The sequence below is a fragment of the Sinohyriopsis cumingii genome, chromosome 2 (genome assembly GCF_028554795.1).
Source record: "Sinohyriopsis cumingii isolate HCF-2022 chromosome 2, ASM2855479v2, whole genome shotgun sequence".
NCBI lineage: Eukaryota > Metazoa > Mollusca > Bivalvia > Unionida > Unionidae > Sinohyriopsis > Sinohyriopsis cumingii.
Window position 1 is genome coordinate 95,355,155 of NC_142962.1, and position 13,589 is coordinate 95,368,743.

The following is a 13,589-nucleotide window of genomic DNA, read 5'->3' on the forward strand; positions in this document are numbered from 1 at the left end:
CATAGACCCTGATCTGCCATCATATAATGTACCAATAGATCAGGGTCTTTGTTGTTTGTTCTATTTATTAGTCCCAACACAGCATGGAACCATATCTGCTGATGCGTTATGTGATGGCAAATCTGGGTCTGTGAAGTTTGCAGCTGGACTTAAAAGCAAGTAACAGAGTAAACACCAATGAAATAAATAAGATAGGAAGGAATTTTAATTGATAAAAGGTAGGGACTGAGATATGATGCACAATTTTTGAGCATTGTACTGATTTTTTCAGCATGGTTTATTTATAAATTAGTACAAATCATGTGTCCCCAAACAGACCCTGGAACTGGGTAGAACAGTGTTACAAACTTTGAAAAACAAAACTTCAAGTTCACAGACATGCATGACCTGGGTAGAAAGAAAAACTTAAATCCATAATAATTTGTTTATAATAGCTCTGCTCAATAAACGTTAAGACTTAAGTTTCAAAACTAAATCATTCAGCCCTAACCTACTAAAAGATTCTAATATTTCTTTTAACTTTTCACCCAACAAACAATGGAACTGCAGGACAAACATTTTTTGTGTATTACCACAAAGGAATAAACTTACCATATAAACTGGACTAAGTTACATTTCAGGTTTTTGACTGATTTTGAATTATAGTCGTGTGCGACCATTCAACTATGTATAACTATAAATTTCAGGTGTCATTAGATCACAGCTTTACCATTACTTAAAAAAAAGACCTCATCTCATCACTCACATACTGTACATATTATCCTATCTGTTGGGATTTTAATCCCGAAGAAAACAAATATTCATATATCATGACCAATATACTTTAAATTCTTCCCTATGTGATTGTCCAAATCTAATTACAATAAAATTGATTACTGGTTCAATAAATCTATGGATAAGTGAACTGCAAATAATTACAACTACTGTGATGTACTCTGTCCAGATTTTCTCTCTTACAGAATTCTATCTGATGAAAGTTTTGGGTGAAAAATTACCAGGTTGATCTCTTCCATTGAACATATCTGGACCTATTCAAGGAAAATGAGACATAACTGAGACACATGTTACTGAAATACATATGGTTGTGGTGTTAGTTTTCAGCACTTGATTGGCTACCAGATTTACTATTGTTGTGGGTTTAATGCCATTTTCAGCACATGATAGGCTATACAAAGCAACCAGTATAACATGGAGGAGTCACCAAGTGTGTGTGTGTGATTTGTATTTTTAACATAGCTTTAAAAAAATTTCAGTCATATCACTATGATCTCTGCAGTGTGACAGTTTATAGTGATATCTGGCACTGGGGCATCATGCCGCAGACATGTAGCATGATGTCCCACCCAATCACATTATCCTGACACCAGGCCAACCAGTCCTAACACTAACCTCTTAATGCTGAGCACCAAGCGAGGCAACTGTTAGTACCATTTTGTAAGTCTTTGGTATGACTCGGCCAGGGACTGAACCAATGACCTCCTGCATCCAAGGCGGACGCTTGAATCCACTAAGCCACCAGAGCAGTACAACTGGTGGAGGAAGAATCTGAAGAAAAACAAAAAGTAAGAACCACCAAACTACCTGAAAATACTGGCAAGGTTTTCCCATGTACACACACTGGCTGAGCTAAGGCTTAAACCTACATGGATGCAAGTGAGATAGCAGGGATTGGTAAAGATGGGTGCATTACAGCACTTGATCAGCCAAGGCACCTAGAGTAAATCATGCTTAGAAATGGAAGAAAAGTGTCCTTAACAAGTCAAGGACACTCCAAGGAAGCCAATCCTGTCTAGCCTTGGCTGGAATCAAAACTGCAGACACTGGATTAGAAGTCCAACAATCTACCAAGCTAGTGCAGATCCACATCATGTTACGGACCTCTACAACATACCATTTAACACACACAGATCTTTGTTTATATTACTGCAAAAAAAGGGTGGCAGTTGTTCCTGCATTAAACTGAAGGTACTGAGCTTAATTCTTGGTAGATATGAAGTTCTCAGTAAATACTAAATTGTAACTATCACAGAAGGCAAATACTGCATCATACTGAATCAAACAAATGTATGCACTATAGCTGAAGCTGAATGTTGCACAGTGTATACATACCATTTTGATTAAATGCAAGATAGAGCAGGGTCCCATGAAAAATTATGTACCTGTATATTCTGTGTTACTGGTGTTATTAGAATAAAAATACTCTATAATCTTATGGTACCTTTCACATTAAATTAAAGCTATGTTTACCAAGAAGACTTTATTCAACAAACTAGAATACTAAACACTACTAAAAACTACATGTATATTCCCAAATCAACAAATTGCATGTAATAAATAAATTTTTGGGAAGTCATCAAAATATTCACTTGGCATTTCAAACTAAACCATATGGACTCCAGGCATACCTTGCTATATGAACCTTGGACCCTTGTGTTTAATTTTAAGCTTTTCGAAGCACATGTGTGCATTGGACATATCAGCCAGTTTTGTCCACTATCTAAAAAAACTAGTACAAAAAAATTATTCAAATCAAGTAAGTAATGCATATCTATCGCCATGGAAATGATAGTCCTATATGTACTTAAAATCAATGGCAAGCTTTTCTATCATCAAGATCACTTCAGTCATGGAAAAAGGTCAATTATGATTCTGATCCAACAATGTATGTTACCATGTGACTGGAATGTGGGAAGTATCCCAGCAAGAAAAATTTGGTAACTTCCAACTGGAATATTTTAACCTAAAAATTCTGGGGCCCTCCATCAAATGAATTTGTGGCCTCCAGGAAACCCTATTTAATATACAACAATATGTATAGCAGATCTCTGTTTCTCCTGTTTATCAACTAGGGCTGGACCACCTCCCCATCCCCTCCAACAAACACATTCATTTTACAACAGAACTCTTGGTCCAATGTGAAAATCACAAACTTGTAGTTGACACCTGTTAAAGAATCAGGACCGTCACCTCTATGGAAGTTCTCCCAGCATCTCTGATGGTGAATGTGCAGCCTAGTCTACGTTTATCATGAGAACTTCAAAACTTTTCAGTTATTGTACATACTTGTCTGTAAGTTGAGTCCAACTGCAAACACCATAGACACCTGATCTGCAATAGCATAATGCACCCAGAGATCAGAGTCTGTTTTTAAGCGACAGCAGATCTGGGTCCATGCAGATTGCAGTTTCAACTCGTCTTATAAGCAAGTATAGATGGTATCTTACTATATAAAGCAGTAGAGTTTCCTTCTGCCAAACTTTTCAAAGTAAACTGTCAACAGAGAAACCATCTAGATGACTAACAGGTTAAATGTACAAGTAGCACAATACCGTGTTCAAAATAAATAGAATTGTACAAATGGATACAGACAATTTTATTTACAATACATTTAATGTGTAAAATTAAGCATGCAAGCTATCAATAAATGATCCTTTAATGTAATACAGAATAACAAGCACAAATTTGACAGTTCAGTTAACATAGGCTATCTAGTAACAACTCCTGAACATCAGTCTAGTGTGTATTTTGGCACCGCCACCAGAAAATTAGTTTACTCCTTTCCAGTTGCTTGGGCGTGTTTGTGAATAAAACAATGTTAGGTATGTCTACAAAATAATCAGATACTAAAATCATTCAATTGTAAGCTTGATACTGAATACATGCATGCATATTATTACATGCTAATAAAATCTAGAATAATTACTGAACTTGGCAATGAAATTAGCAAAAAGTACAATATGGGATGTTAATGCAACTTAACCTACGAGAATAAAATTTCTGATAATTTGCAAAACAAAAATCTTGAAGGACTTGGATTAGGATAAGAAAATCTTAAACACATTTCTCCAAAAAAATATAAAAATATTATCAAAGTGGCCCCTTGGTGTGCAGACGAAGTTAACTGTATATACTTTCTCTAGAACAGAGTTACTTTACTGACTTGGTTGGTTGTGTTGTTTGGGGTACTTTCAACACATTACTGGCTATATCATGCTGAGAAAATAGGAGTTTTGAGTGCCAGAGACAATTGACCCAGTCTGGCCTAGGCGGAGAGTGAATCCACAACCCTTGGATCACAAGTCTAACACTATACCAAGTTAATGTGGCTCCTTATTATAGAAAGTACAAACAAGCAATAAAAGCAGAAGAAACCCTCTAGTTTTAATGTGCTGTCTAAATGCTGTATGAAATATTGTTTACTCAAGGAGTGAAATACATGCTTATAACTTTAACTTTCAGTTAAATATATTAGTTACGATGTCGTAACCTCAACTTGATTTGTTGTGGTTGAGGCTACGAACTGATCCCATATCATGTAATGGAGCAAAAAAAAATCATCACTAAAGTCAGAAAAACAGTGTAGAAATCGACTACATAAGTATAATCATGTTGTGAAAGAAGTGTGGCTTATTTTGACTTTATTAAGCCCTTACACGATAAAATAAATTGGTATGGTTACTCTAACCTTATCCTGTCCACCATGACAGACAACGCGAGACTCTCGCCGTGACCCCTTTTCTACGTAAGGCTTGCCAGAACATATTTTGGATATTCTACGCTATATTATTATCAATCAAGTGCGAATAATCGCTTCTTGGCTGAATTTCAAAGTTGCCGATAAACCGTATTTACCTGTTAATGTGCATATTTTCTGACCCAAACGGCGCCAAATTTTTACTACGATTTGTTTACATTTCCAAATAAGGCGTCAATGTCCTAATATGGCACACAAACAAACGAGGCTGAGAATGGAAGTAATCGTTATTTGAAATAACATGGCAGACAATCTAAACGAAAATATCGGCTGAAAAAAGTAAACGAGATTTTACAACTATTTCTACGATGATTTTCGATACTTCCGGTATTAAATAAGAGGACTACTCTATTTATTGGATTATATGCAAGGAATGTGTTTGAAGTGTTATTATTAGGCTAAAAGAGCGCCGGGTGTGATTCACACCCGGCTTGTTCCATTAACACGTATATGCTCATGTTAGTACCCTGTCCACGAGGTACGAGTAAGGGTACTAATATTAGTACTATTAAATATATATACTGCACCCTTTATTGTCTCTTGATTTACAATGATATGACAAACAGATTATACAGGGTCAGTCATGGATTGGACAAATTGTACCATAGATATTCACTTGTAAGTAGAGCCAATATGCAAACAACAAATATGCTGATCTGCCATATCATAATGTGCCTGCAGATTAGGGTCTATGTTTGTACCACTGATTATTCTTAGCCTCCTCTTAACTAGATCTGCTGGGGCATTAGCAGATCTGGTTCTGTGCAGTTTGCAGTTGGACTCATCTTGTATGCGAGTATATATGGCACCCTGATGGATTCATTGATTTCCAACTTTATTAATTACTGGCATAAAAGCTATTCAGCACAGTGACCCTTTTCTGCTTGTACCCTATTACATCTGAGTTCAGTTTTTGTTGAAAGGTATTTGTTTAAGGTCATATAATACTTAAAGTAAATCTGATCATGAAAACAACATTAAAAGTTCCAAATTCAAACACGTCCCTGAGCATTCAATTTACATCCATTTACACTTTCAAACTTCATTTAATGCATATATATTTGGTCCTTTTGTTCATAAAACATTTCAATTTATTAAACACTTGGTTCAAACTTTGCTGTGCTGATCATTTGTAAAGAATGATAAGATAATTCTATTATTCCTACGTTTTGAAACAAGCCGATTACTTTAGAGCTTAACATTAAGATTCTGAACTTAAAACCATCAATGTCATGCATTACAATTTACACAGATGCAAATTTATATGCCCCTGACCTGACCCAATAAAAAATACTACGAGTCCCTCAAAAGAAGTTAGGCTCTACTGGTAAAATTCCAGGAATTATGGTCATTTCTTCCTTTCAACTTCCAAGTGTTGAAACCATGTCTAATATTTTTTTTCAGTAACAACGATATTTTTAAGTTAGCTGCTATGGTGGACATATTGGATATCAGATTGGAACCATTTTCATTTAAGACCACCGCAACGGTGGCCTAGTGGTTAGATTGTCCATGTCGGAAGCAGGAGGTTGTAGGTTCGAACCCTGGCAATCATACCAAATACCAAGGACTTACAACAATGGTCATGATGCTCAGCATTAAGAGGTTAGTGTTAGGACTGGTCAGCCTGGTGTCAGGATAATGTGACTGGGTGGGACATCATGCTACATGTCTGCAGCATGATGCCCCACTGCTAGACATCACTATAAACTGACACACTGCAGACATGGCAACAATATGACATGATTTTTTTTTAAAGCTACATTAAGAATGATTGACATGTCCTGTTCCCATTTGTAAGGTGGAAGACCTTTCTCTATTATGTGCTTGAATTGTGCCTAACATGCATACTGATTATATTCTGCTAATGATTTCAGAGTGTTTATTTAATGATGATGTCACATATGTGTACATGTATTTACATACAATGGGTATAATGGGAAACATGGGACAAGCATAGCAGTTTCTGAAATAGGCTACAAGCTGTGCATTTGAGCTGGGCTTGGAGTCATGTTGTTTCAGGCTTTTGTCCACAATTAATCGAGGGGAATCTAGCACCTGATTAATGAATCTGAAGTCCTCAAAATGCCAACACCATTTTTCATTTGTAAAGTAAAAGACAGATATCATATGGCCACCATCAAATGAAATACAATTTTATATACATGTACCTGCTGTGACCCAAACTTGTGTACGTGTGTTTTTAAACTTTAATTGTCAGAGGGCAATTGTAAAACATTTAATATGCTCAAAAGGTATTAAAAACTCCTATTTCCATTTCATGGGCAACTGGGATAATTTAATTGTGCACAGGCACGCAAAAAAGGACAAATATAACGTAAAATTTCACTTCTGTACTTTATTAATATTCTAATTACTTCTAAACATTTATTGGCTTTATCCTGAGGAGAGTAATTTACATATCTCCAAAAGGTCCAGAGACTTTCTTTTACTTTGACACATGAAGAGTGCATAACAAAAAAAAAAAAACAACATTAATATTGCTTCAGAGAGTTTTAAATTTTTAAAATAACACTTGTTCTAGAGCTAGAATTCATAAATCAACCTAGATTTTATATTTATAAGGTGGGCCTTGTACCTTTTGAAGTGTGTTAAAATGCTTTAACAAATACAACATGAGTGTAACTGAAAACCCATATGGCTGAACCATTCAGGTGATTAAATCAGAAATGGGTTTCTGTTTCACATGAAAAGAAGTGAAAATGACAATTTAAGACTTTTATAAAGGCCCAAGGTTCCTCACAGATGATGTGTTCATCCCTTTCACTCAAATGAATACCCAAGAATAATAAAGAGACCATACTGGTACGGTTCAATCAAAAACAAAATGAATGAAGCCAGCCAACCAAACATCAACGAGTACATACATTGTGCAACAAAGAATATTCAGCCACTGATATAAAGTTAAACCTGTCCTGAGTGACAATCTGTCTTGAAAGACCAGACTCTTATGCAGAAATTTATTGATTATATACTGTTATGACATGTAACAAGAAACCAGGTCATGACGTTTGGTAGAAGGGATGATTTCTACCTTTCTAATATGAAGCACAAAGATTTAAAGATGTAGGTCACAGAGACATGGACCTTCTGGATTTTTTTTACAGCATCATAAATGACAATGGTGATTTTGTTTGCTCAACTTTCTTATAGAATAGCATGTTGACATGATACCCTCTCTTGCCAATTTTTAACTGCATGTGTAAAGTAATTTTCTGTTATTTCCAGCTGTCCATCAGACATTCAGGAAAAAAATTAAAACTTGAACAATGTTCATTCCAGAAATGGAATAAGTGGGGCAACACAGCCTCATGTCTGGTCAAAAAAGGGGTTCATTTAGATAGAAACAAAAACAGGAGTTGCAAATATCCTTACCTATTCACTTATATATTTAAAAAAATTTGAACACATGCTTGCATCACATTTTTATAAATTTCTGTACTTTTTCAGTGCTCTACACATGGACTCATTTGCTTTATCATCAGACTAAAGCCATACATTTCTATAATTCCGTGTCTATTAAAATACCACATCTACTGCTTATGACATGGTTATTTTAGTGTACAAGGAAATATTAATGAACTGTGCGTTAGTCTGACTCAACAGTGATTGATTCAAAGTATTTAATCTTGGAAAAGTAACTATTTAAGGCAGAAATTCACCAATACATAGCTCGAGTGACCAAAAGCATTATTAGTCTCAATGGTCACAGAACTTCACGTTTGGATTTAAATTTATCATGCTTACATAACCCAAACCCTTCTAGAATTTGTTTCAAGGTTAGCATATTTGAAGAGGGCATTCCATAGAGTGGGTGTATCCGTATCAGTATCAACCAACTTGTATTGTATTAATGTGTTATATAGAATATACATCACATTAATCCATCACGATCATATATAAATAGCAGTGAGTATATATTATATAATATACTGTTTCCTGTGGACATATCACTGCTACAGGGTTCTAAATAAACAAGCCTAAACTTGTTTGTTAAAAAACAAGCAGGGGAAAATCCTGGACATTTTTAGACATTTAAAAATCATGGCTAGACAAAGATTTAGAGACAAAACAGGAAGACATGTCTGGAAAAATGAGAAAGTATGGCAACTCTAATTTATTTTGGACATTTGAGTCTGCATTTTTTCCTCCCAGAAACCTATTTTGGAAATAACTGCAATAGCATTTTTGCTAAAGACCCTCTTTACCTTTTCATCTAAGATCATCAACCAATTCTTGACTGGTGCCCAAGCTAATCAAAATTGGCAAAGACATTTCTGTTAGCCAATGAAGTTTACCATCTTACTCCTGCAATGAACACACCTAGGATGCTTGATTCAGTCCTTCTATTATAAACTGTAATTATTTCATTTTGTTGGGACATTTTAATGTACCCTTGAGAACCTATGAAGGAAACTTTCTTGCAACAAAGATAAAAATATGGGTCAATGGCTCAATGGCACAGCCAAAATTGAACAATGTATATCAGACAGCATCTGTCAAATATGTGCAGATTTAGCACTGTAAACACCCCCTCCCCAAAATGTACCATTTTGTAATTATTTTATATCCTATCTAAGGTACCCAACATTACCTCTTAAATTTACAAATGAAGCATCATTGATTCATCTAATGTATGAATGTCTGAATTTGTCTGCAAAAGGTCTACGCCTACAGAGCATAAACCAAAGCTTGCCTAACAAGATCATTTTTTTCACATACATGTACACTCTACCTCATATATCCACAACTCCAAGAAAATGGTAAACCACAATTTTCATATCTTTCAGCAATCTAAAAGTCTGAAATCTCTATCACAGATGGCATGTAATTATACATCATGTGCACATGCTAATGTAGATGATATTAGTATCAACTCCAACATTTAATGCATGCAAGTATGGTGCTGGGTATAATAACTCAGTCCCAACAATTTTTTAAGGAAACAGTGCAGCAAACTAGTTTGTTTGCAGTGTGCTTACTGGCAACTGGAGTCAAGCATCTTGCCCAAAGACCTTTCATAATAGCAGACCCAGCTTGATCTGATTCTAACATGAACCCTTCTGGTCACAAACCAAGTGTGCTAACCACTGAGCCGCCCAGACTTGCAAATGCGTTCAAGTTGTTATTATGGTGATTCCAAAAGCTGGTTACTCCACCCCTCTGCAGGTCTTTATGATTAAACTATGCATGCATCGTGCAAGTTTCCTTTCAAAGCATGTTTTCATAATGATGACAGTTTTGCTGTGGTGGAAAGTCTAAGCGTTTGGCTATTGAAATGTTGGAACTTGCCAAAATCATGAAGTAGCAGCACAGATTACCTGCGTACTCCCTAGAGTAGCAAAGTTCAGCAACACTAGAAGGAGCACTACCTGCATTAAATTGATCATAAGATGTAGAAAAAAGGCTGATGACAGATTGTATCTGACTAAATAGGCATCGGGATGAATTATGTGACTTATTTTCTTTCTGCAAATCCTGGATAATCAGCCCATACATGGGATTACTAATTTACAAATTACATTTGAATTATTGAGGGGCAGAAAATTCATTACTAAGGACAACTAAAACACTTTATGCAGAGGAATTTTTTTTCCCCCAACATTAGAGGCTAATGAAGCTAGAAAAAATACATTTTGTTATAAATCATAATGTTTAAAATTAACATTAAATTATATATATTTTTCAGCAACAAACATCTGATAATTTAACTGGCATAAGGGCATCTAGGCACAGTGCCTGAATTATATCCCTGTAATCTGTGTTGAGTGTCATCTGTAAGAGGTCTCACTAATCAAATGGTGTCTACTGATCATTTCTCTGATTAACAATCCCAGTGAATTCTACCAAACTCTCACTGTGAATCCTTAACGGACTCATGGTACTAATTCAGTTCCCATAGTAAACTGATGCAAACACCATATTAAAAATTCAGTAACTTAAAATTTCTGAGTGCTGATGATCAAACCAATATTTATCAGTATAGATGAAACTTGGATGTCAGTTTCTGTGTAAAGGAGATGAGCCACGGCATTTTCTGGACCTGCATGTGTTTGAAACAAGTGCTTTCAATTCTTCACCAAAGAGTCAGGTGCTAATTTTAGTAATGAGTGTTCTAAACTCAAGACTGTTAAAGAACTGAAATTCCATCAATAAAACAATGTCTCTATTTTTTTTCACTTACAACTAAAATAGCTCTCAAAAGAATCCATTAATTTCTTAAAACATAACTTACATTATTAACCAATCATGGCCAGCCAAACCCATATATACTCTATTTTATGTTCACCCATTTCCATATAATTAGTAACATGTGTCCTAAAGAACAACTTAGGAATTGCCTTTTGTACCCACACCCCCATATGACTGGGTTTCTTTCCTCTTTAGCTTGATACAATGAATGTCCCTGGTCTAGTATTTGACTTCCTCAATGGTCCATTGAAGAAATGGGAATTTCACTGTAGTGTATGTAACAGTTGTTTCTAAAGCTACCTTTCCGGCACTAAAGTTGTTTTACATTTCCATGTCTCATATAAATAATAATATAAATTCATATTCAACAATCAATTAAGAGGGCCAGATACCTATTTATAGATGTATTACTTACTGTCTTCCAGACAAACTTAAGTAACAAAGCACAATGGAATGAATAAACAACTCTTAACACAAGTTTCTGTGGTTTTAAATTTGTTTTCTCTTCTCACAAGAACTGGTGTAATCATACACACATATGTACAAATATACATATTATGCACAGAGAAACATGCATACACTCAATGGCACAAGCACATCAATACACAAATGCAAGATAAAAAAGATTGTTCCATTAAAAATGTATTTTCAAAAGATACAAACTCTCTCTACACCAATCTGCGTTTTGTGAGAAGGACTAGTCACGATTCAGCAGGACTATATTATATTTTTCTTTTTATATAGTCCTAAGCTTCTGTACAACATAAGTTGTTGATTAAATTGGGGGACAACACCATCAGTTAAATGGACAAGCAGAAAAATCTGCCGAGCACCCAGATTTTCAAAACCTAAATTTAAAAAAAAAACACCCTCACCCCCCCCCCCAATAAACAGATTTTCACTTGATTTTGTTACATCTGTCATGCTGATATAGAAGCATCATGTTGCCAGTCATCTGGAACAAAGTATGTTATTGCAAATGACAAATGAAACTAGCATGTATCTGCACCAGATAGTAAATGAGTGTTCTAATAAATCAACATGTCTAAAAATGGTTAAACATCTCTGGATGTTACCTGAAGTGTTTCTGAAGAGCTGTTTTATTAAAGCACCTTATAACTACATCTGAACAAATAGCACCAACTTAAATAATGGTACTTGCTGGGTCCTCTAAAAGCATTTTATATTGGTAGTCAAAGATTCTCAATCTACAGAAATTGGAGATTTTAAACTGGGATCAAGGTGAGAGAAGATTGCATCCATATGATTAAACATGCATAGCAATGTTAAATTCAAGTAAAACAAATTTTTTTAAAAATTCAATATTAAATCTTACTGAGTATATATAGTTCTAGTTCTATCTTTGAACTCACTTAAGTTTTAACTGTATATTCTACAAGTTTCAAAATTACATTAAATTCAAGTAAAACAAAATGTATAAAACTTTTCATTTTTAAATCCAACAAAGTATAAACAGCCCTATCTTTTAACTTGTTTAATTTTTAACTGTATATTCTACAGGTTTCAACAGAGGAATTCTTTGATTATATTAATGAGATTATCTTTCATGGCAACTTGTTCCTGAAAGTAACATATATAGTAACTCATGGTCTTAGAGCAAAGAGGATCCAAAGATAACATTTCAAGGTCCAGGATCTGCTTAAGGTGCTTAAAGAGGCCACTGACATGTCTAAAAATTAAATTCCACTGCTTCTAATTCTCTTTAAGTCCTCTTAAATCACTCTATACTCATAATTAGGATAGCCCTCTAAACTCTAAATACCTTATTAATGACATCCATTCCTGATAGTAACTGAATGTAACAAACATATGACCATGTAGCAGATTTGATAGTAAATACCAAAAATTAAAATCTTACCCAGGGCATCTACAAGCTTCACCATGACACCACCAACATGCAGGTCTCCTTTGACCCTTAGGGTCCTCTCTACTTGTAAATCCGTGACAAGAACATTCAGCTCCCACGAGCCATCGGCTCGAGTTCCATCCACTACAAATGCCATTTTATGGAGAGAAAAAAAAACCTTGATAAATCAAATGATTCTTGCACAAAATTTAAACTTTTTGGCAGTAAACTCTGTGCATATAATCCAAGATATGCCCGAATGCGAGACTAAGTATTGCACATATTGGCCGGCAAGGTTATAAATCCATCTTTATATCCAGGAAGAAATTCTTGCTCAACACCGGTGCTGAAAATAATGAGAAGTTTTTATCAGCATGTTATAGGTCACAAAAGTGGATAACAAAAATATTTGTGGACTAATAATAATCTGAATAAACGATGAAACTATGCAATGTGTTAAGTCGTACCATAAACAAGCTTTGGTTAAACCCTATACTACGTCCCTATCTGGGTCACTTCAACTCTGCTACACAAACAGTTAAACAATCCTGGCCCGAAATGATAAACTTCTGGCGATCCTACGCTACGTTATGCTCCTACAATACTATTTACTATGTTGATACCTTGTGTATACTTACCAATTATAAACAAATCAACGATGTAATGGCACTCCAATCGAAAACAATAGTTACAAAGGTGGGACTGAAGAGAGTGACTCAAAATTCAACAAGCCCATGTCCCTATTTGGCAACACTTTATCTCACACGCAAATATCCTAGGGCGATTTGGAAGAACGATTTTGATTGGATTGTGTTCAGTGAGGGGCGATATCAAAGCATTTATTTACACTGATCGACTGGTCGTTAACTATGGTTTGTCTCGTCTTGTATTGTTATGATTTAATTAACCTATAATTTCCTTTACGCATAAATGGGCCTGTATATCAAATGTGAAACACAATCGATTTAATTTGCC

The 13,589-nt window shown here is 35.1% G+C and overlaps 1 protein-coding gene across 2 annotated transcripts in view; it reads right to left on the reverse strand.

The window, feature by feature from the left end:
- The window catches only part of LOC149805413 (fermitin family homolog 2-like), a 160,648-nt gene extending 147,274 nt beyond the window's left edge, over positions 1-13,374 (reverse strand). The window contains exons 1-2 of one of the 2 annotated variants that reach the window (XM_089949970.1): positions 13,253-13,374; positions 12,627-12,960 (exon numbers count right to left, since the gene is read on the reverse strand). In XM_089949970.1, the coding sequence (XP_089806096.1) occupies positions 12,627-12,771 (145 nt within the window). In that variant the 5' untranslated portion in view covers positions 12,772-12,960; positions 13,253-13,374. The other variant, XM_089949971.1, reaches the window with a different exon arrangement.
- Between the last annotated feature and the right edge of the window lie 215 nt (positions 13,375-13,589).